Source organism: Mastigoproctus giganteus, chromosome 9, assembly GCF_048544385.1.
Source record: "Mastigoproctus giganteus isolate SK-2022 chromosome 9, ASM4854438v1, whole genome shotgun sequence".
Taxonomy (NCBI): domain Eukaryota; kingdom Metazoa; phylum Arthropoda; class Arachnida; order Uropygi; family Thelyphonidae; genus Mastigoproctus; species Mastigoproctus giganteus.
In genome coordinates, this window is record NC_143583.1 from 59,139,222 (window position 1) to 59,164,693 (window position 25,472).

General features: G+C 38.4%; 1 protein-coding gene across 2 annotated transcripts in view; it reads right to left on the reverse strand.

Moving 5' to 3' along the window:
* Nucleotides 1–25,472, reverse strand: part of LOC150080271 (uncharacterized) — a 338,192-nt gene that overhangs the window by 168,463 nt on the left and 144,257 nt on the right. For both annotated transcript variants that reach the window (XM_090381061.1, XM_090381060.1), the window contains one exon: nt 3,750–3,838. In XM_090381061.1, the coding sequence (XP_090237187.1) occupies nt 3,750–3,838 (89 nt within the window). The remainder of the gene's footprint in view (nt 1–3,749; nt 3,839–25,472) is intronic.

Sequence of the window (25,472 nt, forward strand, 5' to 3'; positions counted from 1 at the left end):
AATGGCTAAAGGATTCGGCCCATATTATTGTTTTTTTTGTAAATAAAGATTATTTGAAGAAATTCTGGCAATGTATATATGTATTTTAAGCTAAGGTAAAGAAAGCCAACATGAGAACCACAGCAAACAACAGGAAACTTAGCGTACAAACTGGTTTGCCGTTACCACAGTTTCTCCCTGCATTCTCAGTAAACAGATGGTGCATGTTATCAGTAGCAGCAGTAGAAGTCAAATACGACATACTGATTGACGCATAGGCATGACAGACTATGTAATAATTGGTTTTTTCTCCTTATTAAAAGCAGATTATTGGAGTTCGTGACTATTTTTGCTATTAAAAAAATCCATATCACTGATTTCTTTGTATGTTTTTAAGGTTACGCTGTGAAAACAGGAAAAGCTTTACCAATTTCGGCTAAAGTTCAGAACAGAGTGCACACTCCAGACTATCTGCATTTATTAATTGTGTGGGTTGTTTTTAGTGTGGGGTTTTTTTTAATAGACTTTCATTTTTGGCTAGTGAAAAAAAAAAAAAGGTTAGGCTAGTTTATGCCACTAATTCAGGACAGATTCAAGCAGGCTGGTGAAAAAAGTTAAGTTATGTTACGCTAGATTGCGCACCCTGTTCTGAAGTTTTACCAAGGTGTCTTTATTTTTCGTTATATTTCATAAGCTGACCTTAAATGTTAGGTTAGGAAATAATAGGAAAAGAAAGAAAGATTTTTTATATTCAGGGTATCTCAAAAATACACGGCATAACTTCAGGAATGAGTTCCTCACATGTAGACAATAAAAATATTTTATATCAACATAGTTCCGGAAATGCTTGGTTTCTGAGTTTTGAAGGTCTATGACACTTGACTGTTCACATCATCTTATAGTAATTGTTCAAAATGTCCACCTTCTGCCTGAATACAGGCCTCACATCGACATCTTGTGGACTCGCGAAGACAATGCCAAATTCCTGGCATGTTTCGTATTGTCTCACAACCTGCCACAATTCGATTGTGGAGAGTTTCCACATCAGCTACTGGAGTCAAATACACCAATGACTTTAAATGGCCCCACAAGAAGAAATCTAGTGGGTTTAAATCAGCTGAGCGTGGAGGCCAGGCAGTTGGTCCACATCTACCTATCCACTGACCAGGAAACCTTCGATTCAGGTAATTGGGGGCTAGGTGGCTGAAATGTGCGGGAGCGTCATCGTGCATGGAATGTGCTTCTTGACGAATGATCAGTGGTGTGGCGTCCAAGAAATCAGGCATGTTGTTTTACAGAAAGTTTCTGTACGCCTGCCCTGTGAGTTTGTTTGGAAGTACATGGGGCCCAAATAACTTATCATCAAAAACACCCGCCCAGATGTTGAGGCTGAACCGCTGTTGGTGATGTGATGGAAGAATTGCATGTGGGTTTTCCTCAGCCCATACATGCTGATTGTGAAAGTTTTGGATTCAGTCTCGTGTGAACTGTGCTTCATCTGTGAATATCTCTAAGGCAGAAAAGTGAGGAGTTGTACCACACTGCTGCAAGAACCACTTGTAGAACATTACTTGCACAGGGTAATCTTCTGGTGACAAGGCCTGTACCCGTTAGTGATGGTAAGGATACAGTTGGTGTTCTCGCAACACTCTCCAAATAGGTGAACGTTGAACAGCCAGTTGCATTGCTATTCTGCGTGTGCTGATTCCAGGAGTGGCATGAACAACATCCAAAATCTCCTCCTCTACTTCAGGAGTCGTAGATCTTGGTTGTCCTCTGTAGGCAGCACGAGGTGTAAAGGTCCCATGTTCATCACAAAGGCGGCGATGGATACCTTCAAACGTTTTCCTGTCTGGACATCTTTGTTCTGGGAACCTTTTGTGCCTCCAGAGCATTGCCGTCCGCCAAACCGTATATAAAGTGCATATCCTTTGCTCCTGATTTGAGTACATATTCGGAATGGAAAGCCACCATATTCTGTCAGTACCCTGTGATGAAGGAAATCACCTGCGAAGATAAGACATTCCGGTTAATAACTCGGGAACCAAGCATTTCCGGAACTATGTTGATATAAAATATTTTTATTGTCTACATATGAGGAACTCATTCCAGAAGTTATGCCGTGTATTTTTGAGACACCCTGTATATGCATATAATGTCAATCAATCACTTAACGCTATGATCTTATCATCTGTTGTGTTCACGCACCACTCACACCTACGTGTTAATCAATATATCATTCTCGACTTCTACTGCCACTACGAATAACATGCACCGTCTGTTTACCGAGAATGCAGGGAGAAACTGCGGTAGCAGAAAACCAGTTTGTTCGGTAAGTTTCCTGTAGTTTGCCATGGTTCTCATGTTGGCTTTCTTTACCTTCGCTATTTTATTTTACTTTTTGGTGATGCAGCAAAAGCATGTAGTTTCCTTGCATTATCATATTTGAATTTTATAATCAGAGAAACAGAGTGGTTATCAATGGACACTGCTCTTTGTGATCTAATATCATTAGTGGAGTCCCCAAGTGTTCAATTGTGCCTATTACTGTTTTAGGTACTTATTAATCATATTGATAAAGGTATATAAGTTAAATGCTAAGATGATACAATAAAAGGATGGTTGAATGGGGGGGAGAGAGAGAGAGAGAGAGAGAGAGAGAGAGAGAGAGAGAGAGAGAGAGAGAGAGAGAGAGAGAGATTAGGAATACATATTGTTCTTCATAAACTAATGTTATTAGTATAGTCCCCAGGGTTTGGGCTGGGCCCATTGTTATTTTCTGTATTTATTAATACAGAAAATAACAATGAATTTTGCTAGCAGGCTTTGCAGATGATACAAAGGTTGGCAACATGATTAATGACAGTAATCGAGGTACACTACTACAACAAGATCTAAAAAAAAATGGAAGATGGGCTGAGAAATGGCAATTGAAGTTTAAGATTAACAAATACAAGGTACTGCATATGGGTAGCAGTAATCCCAGATTAACAAACTGTGTGGTACTGCACTCAGGGTAGTGGAAAATGGAAAATACCTGGAAGTAGCTGTGCAGGAAGACATGAAGTTTTCTGTGCAGTGCAGGCAGGACAGCTCGTGGGGGATTTGTTAATGGTATGCAGGAATTTTGCTAGCAGGGAAAAGGAGGTGATCACCCCATTGCATAAGGCAATGGTCAGGCCACATCTTGAGTACTGCACACAGGTCTGGAGGCCTCATTTTAGGAAGGTTGTAGAAAACTGCTAGAACAGGTGCAAAAGAGACCAAGAAGATTGGTGAGGAGAAAGTATCGGTTCTGCAAATTGCAGTCTAGAGACTAAGTACCTTCAAGATGATCTAATTGAGGTGTTTTAAGGCTTTAAATGGATTGAACAAGCTCAAGCAGGCTCAATGCTGATGAAATCTTTCTCTTGCTCAGAATATGCACAATGAGGGTGTAGGAATTCAAACAAAAGGATGGTTGATTGTTGGAACAAACTTCAATCTCTTGTTGTGAAGTGGATGGACAGGTGATGTGGGAAGGTTTATTTATTTATTTTTTTTAATTATTATTATTTTTTTTTTATAATACTGTATAAGCTTACTTTCTTGCATCATTTGCCATTACTAATATGCATATAATCTGACGTTTTGTAATAAATATATGTAAAATAATTACAAAATAGCAGACATTAATTTAATCTTATTGGCAAACTAATAAGCAAATTTTAATAAGTAAATTTTACTGTTAATTAAAATATTTTATTACTGAAATGCAAGCAATTACTTACAGGATCTGTCTGACCATACTTTGTCTCAGTGGCAAGATTAATTACAAAATCATATGGATCTGAATCAGCAAATGCATTTTGGCAAGATACTGCAATGAAATGGAAAACTTCAGCTATTCTTCTCAATAACAACCTTACTGCATTTGGAATTTTATAAAACCAAGAACTACAAGTATAATACAAACTTTTATAAGTACTGTTATTCTTAAATAATAATTTACAAAGTATAACAATAGATTCAATTTATTCACTGCCTTGCTATTTAATCAGGACCATCAGCTTACACCACACTGGACTGCTGCTGGCCAAAATTCTTGCTATGGCATAATGTGGTTTGTTTGAATTTTTCCAGTGCATCAGCTAACTGTGGCTATCGTACACTATGCTTATGGTGGAAGATACAATGGTGAGTTTTACCAAAGGATTTTTATAATGGTTTTCTTAGAGAACATGATACATATTGATGACCCTCAGGATGGAAAACACTTTCATGATGTTTGAACTGACTGCCACCTAAGATTAGCATGAGTGTTAGTGATTGATGCTCAGCAGGAGACAGGACCATTTTCATTACTGTACATCAATCCACAAAGATGTACTTGATGGAAGTATTGTGTTACATCTAGGACGCTAAGGGGTTCATCGCCTCTTAGTAGATAAGCATGAAAGCATTCGTATCTGATTCTCAGACATGCAAGTATACCTTCCTCGTGCCAGTTTGTTTGGAAGGTAGATGACTATGGTTGTCAAACTAGTTTAATGTGCTTCAATTGTTTCTTTGATCTACCCATCTTAGTTGCCACTGGTATATGCAATTGTACCAAATTATTTGTGCATAGCCTTGGTAAGGTACTTTGTTTACTGTCAGGTAGAGTGGCAACTGATTTAATGGCATCATCTGCCAATTCACTGCCTAGGATTCTTTGTATCCAAATTATTTGTGCATAGTCTTGGTAAGGTACTTTTTGTTTACTGTCAGGTAGATTGGCAATTGATTCAATGGCATCATCTGCCAATTCGCTGGCTGGAATCTTTGTATCCAAGTATCCAGCAAAAGTGTGTCTCTACCCTGTTCTATGAGGGCAGTTAGCAAATGTAGGGTTTCACAAAGGACTGGATGAAAAACTCAAAGGAGTTCTTCAGTGTTTGCAATGACACCTCATCTGTATATAATGGAACATAATTGGAATATTCAGCATGTATGGAGGCATGCAACTGTAGGACATTCTCTTTGGATATTAGATTCTTGTTCGAGTTTAGAAGCTGAAGGTCACATTTTGGTGGAACTAAGCTCCAAGGTGGTGGATGAAGCTTTGGAACAGTTGCTATGTTTTGAAACTGAGATTCAAATTTGGTAGAGTCACATACTAATCAGGCAATTTTCCACAGTGAAAAAAATAATACTGACCAGTTAGGTGTTCAAGCAGTGAACAAACTTTGTATGCATATTGTAATATCAGATATTGTCTTATAACAGAGAATGGTGGTTTGTGTATGTATGCCTCAGTATCTAAACTAAAGTGGAGAAGTATAGAGGCTCTTAATGCAATATGTATAGCACAATGGTGAAGATGTCAAGCCATTGCAGAATGCTGGGCTTTACAGAGTCAGAGACTGGTGCTCCCTAGTCAAGTTTGGACCTAATTGGGGGAGGGGGGGGGAAGTGTAGGATATTTAGCTTTCTTAGACAATGGATTTGCAAAAAACAACTCATAAGAGAGGAATGCTGGTTTGAACTGGTATTACTTGTCCATCTAATATTAATTATAGATCTGGAGGCCTCATTTTAAGAAGGATGTGAATCTATTGGAACATGTGCAGAGAAGAATAGCAAGATTGGTGAGGGGAGCAAAAGAGTGCTCTTACTAGTAAAGGCTTCGATTCTGCAGGTTGCCGTACTTGGAGACTGGGCACCTGTGAGGAGGTCTGATTGAGGTGTTTAAGGTTTTCAATGGATTATGTAAGCTCAATTATGATGGAATCCTTTCTCTTTCTCAGATTACATATATGAAGGGACAAATTCAAATTGAAGAAGGACGGTTGCAGGTTGAATGTGTGGAAATTTTCCTTCAGGCAGAAGATGGTTGATTGTTGGAACAAACTCCCATCAGGTGTTGTAGAAGTGGGTAGTTTAAATAAACTCAAGAAAGAACTAGATATACTATTAGAGGGGATAGTCGGGTGAAATTAGATACACTGGCCTTCAGAGGTAAATCTAATGCTTGTTCTACCTTATGAGTTACGTGCTACAAAATGACACAATTATGTTTAATCAACATGTCATAATGAAAAGATCCATACAGAGTAGAAAACTGTGTGACACTTGACTGTTGTTTCAACAAAAATAATTGCACACATTGTGAACCAATGGTATATTTATTTTATAAAAATATACCATTGGACAAGTCAACATTCAACTATCCAGTAGTTTCTAAGAAAAGAAATAAATAAAATAAAGCTGTTGAGGTTTAATATATAAAAGAAAGAAAGAAAAAGTTAATCAAACTTTCCAAGCTAATCAATCACAGTTGATTAAAGTGCATATAATCAAGGTTCCAGTGTATATATGCATAGTTGCAAGATGGTTAAAGCATTATATATGATTAATTTCAATATAAATAGCATTTCTACACTGGGAAATGTTTGTGGAATTGTCTGCTCTTGCCATTTGAATGAGGGCATCTGTGACATGTTTTAATGCTTCAACTGATTTTCCTTGTATTATTTGTGGGTTAAAGGTTGTTAGTTGTTTAAGCTTTTCCCAACTTGCTTTCTCCATTTTCCAGCAGGGGTTTCTCCCAATGTTGCAGGAAAGTTTATCTAACAGTGTGGCTTTTGCTGGACAATGTTCACTACATAGCAGTTAATATATGCTAAAAAAAAAAAAAAAAAATGGGCATAATATGTATGCAATTATGTGATAACATTTATTATCAGTTTATGACAATTAATTCAATTGCAATATCTTTATATTTGTTATTCAAAAGACACTACTGATGAAAAGTTTTGTAATTGTAGGTATTTTAGCAAAGGTTATTCTTTAAGTAGAATAACCTTTGCTACAGTAAACAATATATTTTCAGCGGTACCAGATTACCTAATAAACACAGTAGAAGTGTAAATAGGGGTTCCCATATAGTGAGCCTGCATTGTTCAAAGCAAAAAGAATAAATAAATAAATAAGAGTGGCAAATTTAGATGTTATAAATTAAAGGTGTCATGAAAATTTAAGGAATTGAAATATAGCAATTAATGCAATAATCTCTGCATTTAATTCCAACATTTGATTTAATACAGTTCATTTTGTCTATACACCACTCATCTGTTATATCTGTTGCTTCTGCTTGTGAAACTGATCCCTGCTGGTTGATACATACAGGTTTATTTGTATATCCATGGCAAATTGAAGCTCCCACACTGCCCAGAAGGGCAGTGCAACCATGGGTGATACCACCACAAAGACTTCGTGACTAGGACAAAAGGACAAATCTGCAACTGTTTTTCAATGTGGTATTTGTTATCTAACATCATTTTAAAGGCAGAGAATGGTCTTCTCATATCAACAGATTGACTCTGCTAAATTTAAAAAAGTGAACCTTGAAAGCCTCCACTTGAAATAGAAGTTTCCTTTCATTTTCACTAACAGTCATCTATTTTTCTTAAAATAAAAAATTCAGAGTTCCTTTTTAAAACATCATCACTGGTTTATTTCTTATTTTCTCTCCCACAACATATTCAGGGATAGTTGAAATTTCTAACTGAACGTCCTCTACCTCTTCAATTGCACTACTCAAAGAATTCCTCATGTTTCAAGTTCAATTAAAGAATTAGGTAACCATGCAAAGTGAGTCTTGTTGAACAGCAAATGTTTTCTAATGAGAGAATCTGTAAGAATTGCAAGTTGTTGCTTTGGAAACCATGGATGCTGCAGCTACTGTTATCCACAGAATCCTGTAGTATCCAAAGCAGCAAAAATTTTTCTTTATAGATCAAAACACAACACAATACTGCACATAACCATGTTCCCCACCTTGTCAAAATAGGTTCTGGTGGAAGAGGAGAAAGACCAGGTTGCATACCTCTGTGAATAGCTTTTTTATATAATTTTATTAACTTCAAAATTCTCTCAAATTCCTTCAAGTAGGAAAGAGAACTTACATGGTATATTTAACCAAATAAATTAACAGTTCCACTGAATTAATCTCTCTTAAAACATGTGAAATTAATAATGCTGACACTACAGAATATTAAATGTTTATATAATTACTACTGTTACAATATAAAAAAAAAACCATCTTAATTAACAAACCAACTTAAACCATGGGAAGAGCCCTTAGCCTTTTGTACAACTGGTGCAATGTTACTATGTTACACAAGAATTACCAATCTTATCATATCAAAAAAAAAAAAAAAACCCTCTTAATTAACAAACCAACTTTCACCATGGGAAGAGCCCTTAGGCTTTTGCGCAGTTGGTGCAATGCTATTATGTTACACAAGAAAATTAAAGAAATCCATCCACAAAAACAAAAGCACACTCTATAATAGGAAGTTAAATGAAGAGGGAAAAAAAAAAAGAATTGAATGAATAGGATTATCACAGACATGATTTTTTTAGGGGAGTGCCAACTCCTGTTGACACCAAAACATCATATTTCAATAGTGAACTACAGAAAAGCAACCAAGCATTCCCTGGTACCTCTATACAACCTATGACAGAACAAACAGAGAGAAAACAAATGTACACAAAACACGAACTCAAACATTGCCAGTGCTCTTGGGGCTACCTTAAAAAGCCAAATATACAAATGTAAATTTTTAAGTCAACCAATGGCAAATCAATAAAGCCAAAAAAAAAAAAAAAAAAAAATGCAAATACATAAAATAAAAGTTACCAAATCAAACTATTTAATTAAATAAGAAAATATAATAAAATAAATAAAACAACATGCATTAGCATTAGTAGAGGCATATGATGCAAGAAAGCAAGCTTATTCAGCATCAGCCAAAAAAAAAAAAAAAAAAAAAAAAAACACACACACATACCACTCCCATTTCACCGATCCGTTCGTTCGAAATACCTGTCCAGTTGAGCTTTAAATTTGTTTAGGCTATAACTTAAACAACAAGTGATGGAAGTCGGTTCCACCAACCAACCACCCGCTGGCCAAAGGCAAATTTCCGCACATCTATCTGACATCCGTCCTTCCTCAATTTGAATTTATGCTCTCTGAGGTGATTATTCTGAGCAAGATGAAGAATCCCATTGGCATTGAGCATGCTCAAACCATTCAAAGCCTTATACACCTCTATCAGATCACCTCGCCGGTGCCTAGTCTCCAGACTGTAATTTGCAAAACTTAAGCCTTTCTTCGTAAGAACAACCCTTTGTTCCATTCACTAATCTTGTTGCCCTTCTCTGTACCCGTTCCAGCAGCTCTACATCCTTCTTGAAATGAGGCCTCCAGACCTGTATACAGTACTCAAGATGTGGCCTAACCATTGCCTTATACAAGGGAATAATCACCTCCTTATCCCTGCTAGAAAAATTCCTGTATATCATTGACAAGACACCATGAGCTACTCTTGCAGCTCGTCTGCACTGCTCAGAGAACTTCATATCTGCCTGCACAATTACCCCCAGGTCCTTTTCATTCTCCACCACTGTCAGTCTAGTACCGCAGAGTTGATACGTTGCTCTGGGGTTACTGTTTCCTATATGTAGTACTTTACATTTGTCAATGTTAAACTTCATTTGCCACCTCTCAGCCCATCTGTTCAACCTTTCCAGATCCTGTTGCAGCAGCATAGCGTCAGTAGTGTCCTTAACAACCCTGCCAACCTTTGTATCATCTGCAAACTTGGACATTAAACTTGATATCCCATCATCAATATCATTCATAAACACCGAAAACAACAACAGACCCAACACTGAACCCTGAGGAACTCCACTAATAACATTAGTCCACGTTGAGCAGTGTCCATTGATTACCACTCTCTGTCTTCTGCCACTCAACCATCCCCTTATCCATAGCAGCAATTTGCCTCCAATGCCACACTGCTCCAGTTTGTGCAGCAGTCTTCCATGCGCAACAGTATCAAAAGCCTTTCTAAGATCCAAATATATAATATCAAAGTTATTCCCTGCATCCAGTTCTTTTGTGACTACATCATAGTATCCAATCAAATTGGTCAGGCAAGACCTGCCCTTAACAAAACCATGCTGCGTCTGAGCTATAACTGAATTCTTGTCTAGATGATCCTGCAGTGCTTCTTTAACCAGTGCCTCCATTAATTTACCTGGAACAGAAGTTAAACTAACAGGTCTATAATTACTTGTGTCAGCCTTTGATCCTCCTTTGTGAATTGGGGTTACATTTGCACATCTCCAGTCTATGGGTACCTTCCCTGAGTCCAAAGAAGCTCTCATAATTATGGCTAGGGGTTTTGCTTACTTCCTTTGCTGCCTCCTTTAATATAACTGGATAGATCCCATCCACCCCAGGTGCCTTTTTTATGTTTATCCTCAACAATCTCTCCTCCACTTTCCTCTCAGTTATTACAAAATCATCCAGCTCACTGCCAATGTTTACTTTACCTACATCATTCCCCTTGCTGAATAACTCCTCATGCGTGAATGTAGATGCAAAATACTCGTTTAGATTGTTAGCCACCTGAGCAGGATCCTCAACTGTTGAACCATCAATATCCAGTGGACCAATCTGATTCATCCCTTTCCTTCTTGAGTTTAAATATGTAAAGAACTCTTTTCTGTTTTTCTTTACATCCTTTGCCAAGGATTTTTCGTAGTCTGCCTTTACCTGCCTAATCTCCTTTGTGACTTGGTTACAGACCAACTTATATCTATCATAGGCTTCCATGTCACCCATTAATTTGTATGTATCCCATGCATTTTTCTTCTCTGCCACATGTCTCATTAGTTCATCTAACAACCATTTAGGCCTAAACCTTGAACAATATTTCTTAGTTGGTATGTAAAGCCTGGTAGCCTCCAAGATTAGTTCCTTGAATGCTTCCCATTTTGAGTTTGCTGTTGGTAACATCATCAGTTGGTCCCACTGCATAGAATTTAAATACTGTCTCAGACCATCATAGTCGCCATTACGAAAACAAAAACCCTTCCCTTTACCTCTGATGGTAGTTACCTCCTTGAGTAAATCCCACTTCAACACACTGTGATCACTGCCACCTAGTGGTTCAATTAATATTGGTTAAATCACAGGTCATTTAAACATGGTAATAAAAGAAAACAAAGGGCACTGAAGTGTTTTGGGGATGGAGTTTAATCTTTCTATGCAAGAAGACAACAGCATTGTGCCAATGGTCGGTTTGTTATTTATTTATTTATATATTTTTTTAATATGGCAACAATACTAGTTAACTAAATATATAATATATTGTAGTTTCAGTATTACTAATTTCACATGGTTTCATAAGAGTGATTAAAACTCAACTGTTTCTTTATTGGTTAAATATACTTTGTAAATTCTCCATTCTTTTTTTCAATTTTCATTTTCTCTTATCACCCCCTTTGATTTTTACACAATCTTCAGTATGGTTCAGCACTCCCTTTATGGTTTCTTTTATTATCATGTTTAGTTAATAGTTGTCATATACATAACCCATATTAATTCCCCTGCTAATGTTAATTAGCATTAGTAGAGGAATATGATGCAAGAAAGCAAGCTTATGCAGCATCAGCCAAAAAATAAAAAAAACCGCTCCCATTTCACCCCTCCGTTCGTTCCAAATACCTGTCCAGCTTAGCCTTATATTTATTTAGGTTACCAACTTCCACAACAAAGGATGGAAGTCTGTTCCACCAACCAACTACCCACTGGCTAAAGGCAAACTTCCACACATCTATCCTACACCTGTCTTTCCTCAATTTGAATTTATGTTCTCTCAGGTGATTATTCTGAGCAAGAATCCCATCAGCATTCAGCATGCTCAAACCATTCAAGGCTTTATACACCTCAATCAGATCACCTCACAGGTGCCTAGTCTCCAGACACTGTAATTTGTAAAATTTAAGCCTTTCTTCGTAAGAGCAACCTTTTGTTCCATTCACTAATCTTGTTGCCCTTCTCCGTACTCGTTCAAACAGCTCTACATCCTTCTTAAAACGAGGCCTCCAACCTTGTATACAGTACTCAAGGTGTGACCTGACCATTGCCTTATACAAGGGAATAATCACCTCCTTATCCCTGCTAGAAAAATTCCTTTATATCATTGACAAGAAACTATGAGCTACTCTTGCAGACCATCTGCACTGCTCAGAAAACTCCATATCTGCCTGCACAATTACCCCCAGGTCCTTTTTGTTCTCTACCACTGTCAGAGTAGTACCACAGAGTTGATACGTCACTCTGGGGTTACTGCTTTCCATATGTAGTACTTTACATTTGTCAATGTTAAACTTCATTTGCCACCTCTCAGCCCATTTGCTCAACTTTTCTAGATCCTGTTGTGGCAACATACCATCATTAGTGTCTTAACAACCCTGCCAACCTTTGTATTGTCTGCAAACTTGGACATTAAGCTTGATATACCATCATCAATATCATTTATAAATACTGAAAACAACAATGGACCCAACACTGAACTCTGAGGGACTCCACTAATAACATTAGTCCATAATGAGCAGTGTCCATTGATTACCACTCTATATCTTCTCCAACTCAACCATCCCTTTATCCATAGCAGCAATTTGCCTCCAATGCCACACTGCTCCAATTTGGTCAGCAGTCTTCCATGTGCAACAGTATCAAAAGCCCTTCTAAGATCCAAGTATATGATATCAAAGTTATTCCCTGCATCCAGTTCCTCTGTGACCACATCATAGTATCCAATCAAATTGGTCAGGTAATACTTTCCCTTAACAAAACCATGCTGTGTCCGAGCTATAACTGAAGTCTTGTCTAAATGATCCTGCAGTGCTTCTTTAACCAGTGCCTCCATTAATTTTCCTGGAAAAGAAGTTAAACTAACAGGTCTATAATTACTTGTGTTGCCCTTTGATCCCTCTTGTGAATTGGGGCACATTTGCACATCTCCAGTCCATGGTACCTCCCCTGAGTCCAAAGAAGCTCTCATAATTATAGCTAAGGCTTTGCTTACTTCCTTTGCTGCCTCCTTTAATATAACTGGATAGATCCCGTCCACCCCGGGTGCCTTTTTTATGTTTATCTTCAACAATTTCTCCTACACTTTCCTCTCAGTTATTACAAAATCATCTAGCTCACTGCCAGAGTTTAACTCACCTCTGGCATTCAACTCCCTGAAGAACTCCTCATGGGTGAATGTAGATGCAAAATACTCAGAGCAGGATCATTAACAGTTAAACCATCAATATCCAGTGGACCAATCTGATTAATCCCTTTCCTTCTAGAGCTTACATAGGTAAAGAACTCTTTGTTTTTTTTTTGCATCCTTTGCCAAGGATTTCTCATAATCTACCTTTGCCTGCCTAATCTCCTTTGTGTCTTGGTTACAGACCAGTTTATATCTATCATAGGCATCCATGTCACTCATTAATTTATATGTATCCCATGCATTTTTCTTCTCTGCCATATTTCTCATTAGTTCATCTGACATCCATTTAGGCCTAAACTTCAACAATATGTCTAATGTAAAATATATACAGGCACACAGCACATGTGACACTGCCAAAGATCACCCAGACTGGAGTGTAGCATAATGTCTCACCCACCTTACAGCCCTGACCTTGCCCCATCAGATTATTTTTTTGTTTGGTAGACTGAAGACATACCTGTATGGTAAGGTGTTTGAGAGTGATATGGAACTCATTTCTAACATTACACACTGGTGTTAATGTCATCCTCCTGATTTTTACAAAGTGCATTCACTGCCTGGAAAGAACACTGGAGAAAATGCAGTGTGGTGGTGCTTACTTACACTGGGTAATATTTTTACAAAATTGAAAAACTGTATTTTAAGAATTAAAATAGTCTTTCAATTTTGAAAGACTGTATTTTGGGGGATTAAGAGGGAAACAGACATTCTGTGTATTATCAGACACTAAGTATAAAACACTGATGGATCCAATATCTTTCAATTTCAGAAGATTTAGGAGAAGTCCGGTTGGCCTGCCTCCCTAAAATCCACTCATGCACACCTTTGTGATGGTAAGCCCTGTTATGTCACCTAGGTGGCAACGAACATAGAGTGGTTCTCTTCAAGACGCCTGGTCAGCATGAAGAGGAAAAGACCAAACCCTCCAGCACATGACAGAACAATGAAACAAATGGCCCTCAGACCCCAGCAGCTTTCACTCCCCCCTCTTACGGCAGCAAAAGGATCAGAATGGAAGCAGAGGGGGCTAAGAATCTCTAGGTACAACCAGGTTGCCATGAACTTGGCCTGTTACAACGTAAGATCACTCATCGGTGAAGACAGGATATTAGAGCTGGAAAAGGAAGTAGAAAACGTGAATTGGAATATCATCAATTTGTCTGAAACAAGAAGAAGAAGAAGAAGAAATGAATCACTTATAAGATTATCAAGTGGAAATCTGCTGTACACCAATGGAAACAGTGAAAGAAGCGAAGGCAGAGTTGGCTTTCTGGTCCATAAAGATATAAAAAACAACATTTTGGAATTCAAAAATGCATCATCAAGGGTGTCAAGACTACTACTCAGGATTTCTAAGAGGTACAAGCTAAAGGTTGTAATGATTTATACACCAACATCAAGCCACGATGATGAAGAGGTTGAAGGAATGTACACCGAAATTGAGTCTTCTAGATGAGCAGAAAACCCACTATCATTATGGGGGACTTCAATGCTAAGGTTGAATTAAAGAGACAAAACAGTGCAGAAAGGGGAACTATAGGAAATTTTGGAATTGGTGAAAGAAATGAAAGAGGTGAAAGACTTGTGGAATTTGCAGAATCACGAGGATTGTCAGTAATGAACACTTTTATCAAGAAAAGGGTGAACAGAAAGTGGACATGGAACAGCTTGTTTGATATTTGGTCTTTAGGAGCATTAGCAACTACGGTCATATTGCTCTGGGGATATGCGGTAGTCATTCTCTGACCTTCCCGCATCCTCCGTATTTGGTGGTCACAAGCTTGAACCCTGGTCTAATCAAGAAGTGTGTGCTACACACTGCTGCTCCTGCCCACCTGGCTACGGAGGTACCCATGGAACAGCCCAAATGGATTAAAAGTAATGAAATCACTTCACCCTCACTAACAGAAGATATGTTGTGAAAGATGTTACCATCCTGAACAAGGTAAATGTTGGAAGTGATCACAGAATGGTAAGATGCACATTTGATATAGATATAAGAAAAAACAGGAACAAACTGACTCGAGTAAATTGTTGTTGTTATTTGGTTTTAGGAGCATTAGCAACTAAGGCCATATTGCTCCGGGGATATGCGGTGGTCATTCCCTGACCTTTCTGCATCCTCCGTATTCGGTGGTCACGGGTTTGAACCCCAGTCAAGAAGCATGCGCTATGAACTGCTGCTCCTGCCCACCTGGCTACGGAGGCGCCATTCAAGTAAATAATATGAAGGTCTTTGAGATAAGAGAAGAGGAGAAAAAGCAGTATACACTGGAACTTAAGAACAAGTTTGAGCTTCTGCAGACTTCTCAGGACCAAGGTATCGATGAGGAATATTAAAACTTTCTGAAAGTGATAAAGCCCAAGAAACCTATACGTAAAAAGAAATCCAAAGAAGAAAAAATTAGTCAAGAAACACTTGTCAGGATGAATCGAAGACGACAAATGAAGCGCAAGATAAACACAGACAAGGACAAAAACTGAGTATACTGAGTTGTGAAAAGCCATTATAAAGAGAGGACATTAGAAGAAGAAGATTTAACACAACACAAGATTTAACCTAAGAAGATTTAACACAAGAAAAGTAGAACAAGCATTAAGGGAAAACAAAGGACTTAAATCAGCAGCCATGAGCAGTAATACAGAAAGACAAATGATACTGAAACTGAAGAATAGCAATAGTGCACTTATAAATAGCAGAAAATGCATAATTCAAACAGCAGAAGACTACTATAGAGAATTATACAAGGAACAAGGGGATGATGACAGCAGTGGTGAAGATGGATCGCAAATTAGGACCACATACGACATACCCAATATCCTTCCTGATAAGGTACAACATGTGTTGAAGAAAATGAAGAATCAGAAAGCCCCGCGTGAAGATGAAGCTACTGTAGAGTTGTTGAAATTGGGAGGAAGAGGCATGACACAAAAACCGGCAACACTCTTCACAAAATGCATTAGAAAAGGTGTGATGCTTAAGGAGTGGAATAATGCAATCATAATTCAGCTGCATAAGACAGGAGATATATAAGAAATTGAAATTATAAACTAATTAGCTTGTTATTCCACATCTACAAGTTGTTCACAAGGGTCATTCTAACAGATTAGAAAGAATACTTGATGGGAATCAAACGAAAGAGCAAGCGGACTTTAGGACAGGATTCTCAACTATGGATCACTTTCACGTAATATCACAGCTAATGGAGAAAGTAAATGAATATAAAATGCCATTATGCCTGGCATTTGTGGATTATGAAAAGGCATTTGACTCCATACAGCATAAGGCAATGTTTCGGGCACTGGAAAGACAAGGCATAGATACCCCATATATTATGATTTTGAAGAAAATATATGAGAGTGCTACCTCCTTTATTAGATTAGACAAAGACAATAGCAAATTTAAAATTGAGAAAGGAGTTCGACAAGGAGACACAATATCTCCAAAGTTGTTTACTGCTGCCCTTGAGGAAGCTTTCAGAAGATTAGACTGGTCGCAGAAAGGAGTCAATGTTAATGGAGAGTACCTAAACCATTTACCATTTGCAGTTGACACTGTGGTTATAAGCTACAATCCCAAAGAATTAGAGGAAAATCTTAATCAGTTATGCAAAGTTGGTAAGGATTTTGGACTAAAGATGAATACGGCTAAAACAAAAGTAATGATGAACAAGGATATAATGATTGAAGAAAGGGATATAATGATTGAAGGAGCAGTAATTGAAAAGGTGGAGTCATATACTTATCTGGGACAAGTTAGCTTATAATAATGATAAATGGCTGGAAGTCAAGAGAAGAATAGGGCGCCTCCGTAGCCAGGTGGGAAGGAGCAGTAGTGCATGTCACAAGCTTCTTGATTAGACCGGGATTTGAGCCAGTTACCACCAAATACGGAAGATGCGGAAAGGTCAGAGAATGACCACCGCATATCCCAGAGCAATATGGCCTTAGTTGCTAATGCTCCTAAAAACCAAAAACAACAACAACAAGAGAAGAATAAATTTTGGATGGATAGCATTCAGGAAATATAGTCTCACACTGAGGAGCAATATCTCAATTTGTTTGAAATGTAAAATAATGAACCAATGTATACTCCGCACAATGACATGGAAGTGAAACTTGGGCACTCACCAAAAGAATGGAGAAGCTGAGAACTACACAGCAAAGAAAGGAATGAATTATATTGGGAATCAGACTGTTAGACAAGAAGAGAAACACATGGATTAGGCAGCAAACTCAAGTAAAGGACATTCTTATCAAAACTAAAGAACTAAAATGGTCTTAGGCAGGTCACATAGCGCAAAGACAAGATGACAGATGGACTAAGAAAATAACTGATTGGTACCCAAGAGGAGCTAGAAGAAAATGGGGAATACAACGACAGAGATGGACAGATGAAATTCATGAGTTTGTGGGTAAAATGGATGGCAATTGCACAAAACAGAAGAAACTGGAAAGTTGCTGGAGAGGCCTTCATCCTGCAGTGGACTGAAAATGGCTGATGATGATGATTTTAAGAATGCGAAGTACGGTTACAATATACAAAGGGTACTAGGAAAGTTTTGCAATACAGCTTTGTTTATTTAATTTTTTCAAAGTAATTTCCTCTACATTCAATACACCTCTCCATCCTCCGAAACCAATCTTTAAACCAGTTCTGCCAAGTTTCACTAGGGAGTAAAGCATACTTGTTGTCCCAAGCCCGTAGAAGGTCCTCATCACTGGAAAACCGCCTCCCTTTTAGCTTCATTTTCACATGCGGGAACAGTGCAAAGTCGCAGGGAGCAAGGTCTGGACTGTAGGGAGGGTGCTCGAGAAGTTTCAGTCCTGTCGTGGTCAAATATTCGGTGCAGGCTTTGGCGCGGTGAGCTGGAGCATTATCGTGATCGGGGTACCAGGTGTCCATTCTTGACTTTGGCCGCAGGTTCTTCATAGATCCAATGACTTTAGGCAGGCATTGTTCAGTATACCACTTAGCTGTGACTGTCTTCTGCGTGTCCAAAACGACACGTTCCACAATTCCATTCGATTTGAAAAATACAGCTATCATTTTCTTCTTTACAGATCGGGATTTTCTGACAATTACGGGTGTGTCGTCATCATCAAAGACCCAAACTTTGTTTTGAGCCTTGGTCGGCAGATCGTAATAGTACAGCCAAGTCTCGTCACCTGTCACGATGTTGTTCACATACCGAGATTGTCCCTTATCAAACTTTTTTAACATCTCCCGGCACCAAGTCACACGTCGTGTAATCTGCTCTTCAGTCAGTTGATGCGGCACCCAGAGAGAACAAAGTTTCTTCACGTGCAAATGATCTTGCAGAATCGAACGAATTGCTGGTGCATTTAGGCCCAAAGTATCCTCTATCTGTTGGTAGGTCACTCGCCTGTTTTCGTCAAGCATTTTCCTCACAGCAGTAACGTTTTCCTCCGTAACTGACGTTCGTGGCCTTCCCGGCCTCTCAGAATCCTCCAGAGTGAAATTTCCCCTTTGGAATTCTCTATACCACCTGAATATCGTTGTACGATGTGGACAATCATCATCTAGTGCAAGAGTCATTTCTTCTAAGCACTGGTCTATGGTTAAACCACGCACGAAATTATACCGCAAAACTGTCCTTATCTCATTTCGTGACCACGATGCCATCGCAAGCACTTTACACTCTCACTACTAATGAATAACTGAGCCCATCGACTTGGCGCGGCGGCTACTATGCACGTATGAACATGTCTCAACATGCAGCAACAAGCAGCTTCCTGTGATTCATTGTTGCGTCATATTGCAAAACTTTCCTAGTACCCTTTGTATAGATGATACAGCTTATAGTGCATCACTTATTGATTTGCCCTTGTGTGTGTGTGTACACACACACAAGGGCAAATGAATAAGTGTATATATAAGGGCAAATCAATAATTGTATATACAGTAAACCCCCGCTATTCGCAGTTTCGCGTATTCGCGGTCGCTGATTTAACATAAAATGAAACATAAAAAAATGTGAATTTTAAGGCTCCGTGAACATTTTCCGCCATAAAAAAACATGGGCGTGGCTAAAATTATCTTTCCCGGTCAAAACAGGGCTCAGTGGGTGGGGGGAGAGGGGTGACAAAGTCGCGAACGTGGATGTTTCTCGCTAATCCTTGTTTGGTATGTGTTATGTGCTTGCCATGGAAGGTTTCATCGTTTGTTTTTAATTTATATGCTTTTAAAATTGAATAAATTTATCAATTTATAAATTGATATGCTTACAAAATTGATAAATCTACCATTTTGCAGCGTAAAACAGACTTTTTCGAGTGTGTTAACAGAAGAAAGTGACTTTATTGTGGACAATTCTTTCTAACCCGTACAAAAATATGGCTACGAATAACAAGGGAAATGTGAATGTGAAATTATCAAAGGTGATGACATTGGCGAATAAAATTGAGTTATTAGACAAAATTTCTAATGGTGAAAGTGTCTCCTCAGTGGCAAAACATAAAATCAATGAGTCAACGGTATTTCAAGAAATCGGAAGAAAAAATTCTCCATAGTGTCCGTGAAAACGCGCTAATTGCTTCAAAAATTTGCCCTGTAACTCGTGATGTTAAATTAGAAAAAATGGAAAAGATTTAAATCTGTGGATAGAAGACCGAACTCAAAATAAAATTCCGTTAAGTTCACTCATTATTCGTGAAACGGCAAAACTCCTTTATCAACACTAGCGAAACTTGTGATAGCACTGGCGGGATAAGTTTTTTAGCTAGCAAAGGCGCTGGTTTGAAATTTCTAATAAATATTACATTTAATATTAAACCGTTTCTTATTTTCATTTCGATGCCATATGCTTGCATTTCACTGTGTACTGTCTATGTACATAGTCATATTATGAAGGTATACTTAATACATACATAGACAAAATTTTAGACTAGTTTTTCTTATATATTTCATACTTTGGAACGGAACCCCTTTATTACTATGGGAGCCATAACTCAGTATTCGTGTTTTCGGTATTCGCGGCATTTCTCAGGAACGTAACCCCCACAAATAGCGGGGGTTTACTGTATATACAATAAGTGTGTGTACACACACACGGGCTTATATATATATCGAAATGCAGCGATTCCCTGCCCATTATTGGCCTTGTGGTCCTCTGTTGAGATGGGGCATAATGGTCAGTGTATTTTTGTTTTATTTTACTGTAGTGGTCTAGATCTCTGTTGGTGATATTCCACATAAATTTGGACCTGGTGTAGAGGGTGTGCAGATAAATTTCTATTTTAATTGGCTTTCAAAATTTAATGAATTATTATTTATTATTCTTATAATTAGATGTTCTAAATTATCTTAGAGATTTTCTGCTGCAATATTTTTACTCTTATTACCCCTCTCTTCCCTCCCTGTTTGGTTTGATTCTTAAGTTTAATTTCGACTATTTTCGCTCTTGTCTTGCCATACTGCTGGCATTATTTTATTTTTTACTCTCATTCTAATTTATTTGTATGGTTATATTTGAAGCATCATGTAGAGGAATATTCTTCTTGCTCACCCTGATGTTTGCTGTACCTTTTTTTTTTATTTTTTATCATGAGAGATTCAGTTTCTAACTATTTTAAACGTTATTCAAATATATGTATAAGTATATATATATATATATCTTTATTGCAAGCAATCAGTAACAATATTAATGAACATTTGTTTCTACTGCAATCTAGGATGCTCTCAATGATTTAAAGTCATGTTCAAGAGTTTACTGTCTTGATATCGTTTTGATATCTTATTTAATGCGTTTTTATGTTTGATTATATTCTTCAGTAGTTTGATTTTTATTTTTTATATATTTGCATCTGTTCTGGCTTTGTCAATTCACAATTGACTTGCTGTATTATTATTATTTTTTTTGTAGATTAGGTAGTTCTCTCAGTTTGTTTTGTCATAGGCCATATAGGGGTGTCAGTGAACACTTGGCTGTTTTTAAGCAGTTCACTATGGAAATAAAACCTTTTGGGTGTCAATGCACTCCTGAAAAAAAAAAACATACCGGTGATACCCTATTCTTTTTTCTTTATTATTTTTTGACTTCAGTCAATTTTTTATTTCAGAGTCTGCTTTTGTCTTTTTTTTTTTTTTTTTTTCCCATAATATAGGAAGAAACATTGCCTGAGACTCTAAACAAGAAATTAGCATTGGCAAAGGCAGATGATGCAAAAAAGCAAGCTTATATAGATTCAGCCAAAAAAAAAAAAAAAAAAAAAAAAAACACACCTTATTTCACCCATCCACTCGCTCCAAATGTTTGTCACGTTCTGCCTTTAATCTATTTAAGCTATCAACTTCTACAATGACAGATGGAAGTTTGTTCCTGCAATCAACCACCTGCTGGCTAAGGGCAAACTTTCGCACGTCTATCCTACAACCATCTTTCCTCAATTTGAATTTATGCCAACTAAGTCAATTATTCTGAGCAAGAGAAAGAAATCCATCAGCATTGAGCTTGCTCAAACTGTTGAAGGCTTTATACATCTTAATCATATCACCTCGCAGGTGCCTAATCTCCAGACACTGTAATTTGAAAAACTTAAGCCTTTCTTCGTAAGAGCAACCCTTTATTCCATTCACTAATCATGTTGCCCTTCTCTGTACTCATTCTAACAGCTCTACATCCTTCTTAAAGTGAGGCCACCAGACCTGTATACAGTACTCAAGGTGTGGCCTGACCATTGCCTTATACAAAGGGATAATCACGTCTTTATCCATGCTAGAAAAATTCCTATATATATCATTGACAAAACACCATGAGTTACTCTTGCAGACAGTTTGCACTGCTCAGAAAACTTCATATCTGCCTGCACAATTACTACCAGGTCCTTTTCATAGAGTTGATACTGTACTACCACAGAGTTGATACTTTACTCTGGTGGTTACTGCTTCTCATATGTAGTACTTTACATTTGTCAATGTTAAACTTCATTTGCCACCTCTCAGCCCATCTGCTCGACTTTTCTAGATCCTGTTGCAGCAGTGTACTGTCATTAACAACCCTACCAACCTGTAAACTTGGACATTAAGCCTGATATAATATCATCAATATCATTTATCAATACAGAAAACAACAATGGACCCAACACTAAAACCTGAGGGACTCCACTAATAAAATTAGTCCATGAAGAGCAGTATCTATTGATTACCACTCTCTGCCTTCCCAAACTCAACGATCCCTTTATCCATAGCAGCAATTTGCCTCCAATCCCACACTGCTCCAATTTGTGCAGCAGTCTTCCATGTGCAACAGTATCAAAGCCCTTTCTAAGATCCAAATATATGATATCAAAGTTATTCTTTGCATCCAGTCCCTTTGTGACTACATCATAGTATCCAATCAAATTGGTCAGACAAGACTTCTCCTTAAAAAAACCAATGCTGTGTCCGAGCTATAACTGAAGTCATGTCTAGATGATACTGCAATTCTTCTTTAACCAGTGCCTCCATTAATTTCTCTGGAACAGAAGTTAAACTAACAGGTCTGTAATTACCTGCGTCTCACTTTGATCCTCCTTTCTGGATTGGGATCACATCTCCAGTCCATGGATACCTCCCCTGAGTCCAGGGAAGCTCTCATAATTATGGCTAAGGGTTTGCTTACTTCCTTTGCTGCCTCTTTTAATATAACTGGAGAGATTCCATCCACCCCAGGTGCCTTTCTTATGTTTATCTTCAACAATTTCTCCTCCACTTTACTCTCAGTTATTACAATATTATCTAGCTTACTGCCAGAGTTTAATACACCTCTGGCATTCCCCTCCCTGAATAACTCGTCGTTTGCGAGTGTAGATGCAAAATATCCATTCAGTTTGTTAGCTACCTGAGAAGGATCATCAACAGTTGAACCATCGATATCAAGTAGACCAATCTGATTCATCCCCTTCCTCTAGAGTTTACATAAGTAAAGAAGTCTTTGTTGTTTTTATTTGCATCCTTTGCCAAAGATTTCTCGTAATCTGCCTTCGCCTGCCTAACCGCTTTTGTGACCTGATTACAGACTAGCTTATATCTGCCATAGGCTTCTGAGTCGCCTGATAATTTATATGCACCCCATGCATTTTTCTTCTCTGTCACATGTCTAATTAGTTCATCTGGCATCCATTTAGGCCTAAATCTTGAACAATATTTCTTAGTTGGTATGAAAAGCCTAGTAGCTTCCAAGATTAATTCTTTGAATGCATTAGCATTAGCATTAGTAGAGGCATTTGATGCAAGAAAGCAAGCTTATGCAGCATCAGCCAAAAAAAAAAAAAAAAAAAAAAAGTAACATAAATAAATAAAAATAACCACTTCCACTTCACCCCTCTGTTCGTTCGAAATACCTGTCCAGCTGAGCCTTAAACTTATTTAGGCTATCAACTTCCACGACAAGGGATGGAAGTCTGTTCCACCCACCAACCACCCGCTAAAGGCAAATTTCCGCACATCTATCCTACATCTGTCTTTCCTCAATTTGAATTTATGCCCTCTCAGGTGATTTTTCTGAGCTAGAGGAAGAATCCCATCAGCATTGAGCATGCTCAAACCATTCAAGGCTTTGTACACCTCTATCAGATCACCCCGCTGGTGCCTAGTTTCCAGACACTGTAATTTGCAAAACTTAAGCCTTTCTTCGTAAGAGAACCCCTTTGTCCCATTCACCAATCTAGTTGCCCTTCTCTGTACTCGTTCCAGCAGCTCTACATCCTTCCTGAAATGAGGCCTCCAGGCCTGTATACAGTACTCTAGGTGTGGCCTGACCATTGCCTTATACAAGGGAATAATCACCTCCTTATCCCTGCTAGAAAAATTCCTATATATCATTGACAATACACCATGAGCTACTCTTGCAGCTCGTCTGCACTGCTCAGAGAACTTCATATCTGCCTGCACCACCACCCCCAGGTCCCTTTCATTCTCTACCACTGTCAGTGTAGTACCACAGAGTTGATACGCTGCTCTGGGGTTGCTTTTTTTTTTTTTTTTTTTTTTTGATTTGGTAGTTGTTGGCGCATCGGCTTCTGTGGCCATATTGCACCTCCCAAGGTTTTTGCAGTACTTTGATCCAAGCCCGAGGCGGGAATCGAACCCGCGACCTTTGGGTTGCCGGGCAGGTACTTTACCCACTCGGCTAGCCCGGTCGGCCCTGGGGTTGCTGTTTCCCATATGTAGTACTTTACATTTGTCAATGTTAAACTTCATTTGCCACCTCAAAGCCCATCTGCTCAACCTTTCCAAATCCTGTTGCAGCAGCATAGTGTCAGTAGTGTCCTTGACAACCCTGCCAACCTTCGTATCGTCTGCAAACTTGGACATTAAGCCTGATATACCATCATCAATATCATTTATAAATACAGAAAACAATAAAGGCCCCAATACTGAACCCTGAGGGACTCCACTAATAACATTAGTCCACGATGAGCAGTGTCCATTGATTACCACTCTCTGTCTTCTCCCCCTCAACCACCCCTTTATCCATAGCAGCAACTTGCCTCCAATGCCACACTGCTCCAATTTGTGCAGCAGTCTTCCATGTGCAACAGTATCAAAAGCCTTTCTAAGATCCAAGTATATAATATCAAAGTTATTCTCTGCATCCAGTTCTTTTGTGACTGCATCATAGTATCCAATCAAATTGGTCAGGCAAGACTTCCCCTTAACAAAACCATGCTGTGTCCTAGCTATAACTGAAGTCTTGTCTAGATGATCCTGCAGTGCTTCTTTCACCAGTGCCTCCATTAATTTTCCTGGAACAGAAGTTAAACTCACAGGTCTATAATTACTTGTGTCAGCCTTTGATCCCCCTTTGTGAATTGGGGTCACATTTGCACATCTCCAGTCAATGGGTACCTCCCCTGAGTCCAAGGAAGCTCTCATAATTATGGCTAAGGGTTTGCTTACCTCCTTTGCTGCCTCCTTTAATATAACTGGATAGATCCCATCCACCCCAGGTGCCTTTCTTGTGTTTATCTTCAACAATTTCTCCTCCACTTTGCTCTCAGTTATTACAAGATTCTCTAGCTTACTGCTAGAATTGAATACACCTCTGGCATTCCCCTCGCTGAATAACTCCTCATGTGTGAATGTCGATGCAAAATATTCATTTAGTTTGTTAGCTACCCGAGCAGGGTCATCAACAGTTGACCCATCGATCTCAAGTGGACCAATCTGATTCATCCCCTTCCTTCTAGAGTTTACATAAGTAAAGAACTCTTTGCTGTTTTTCTTCGCATCCCTTGCCAAGGATCTCTCGTGATCTGCCTTCGCCTGCCTAACCTGCTTTGTAACTTGGTTACAGATCAACTTGTATCTATCATAGGCGTCCGTGTCACGTGTTAATTTGTATGTATCCCATGCATTTTTCTTCTCTGCCATATGCCTCATTA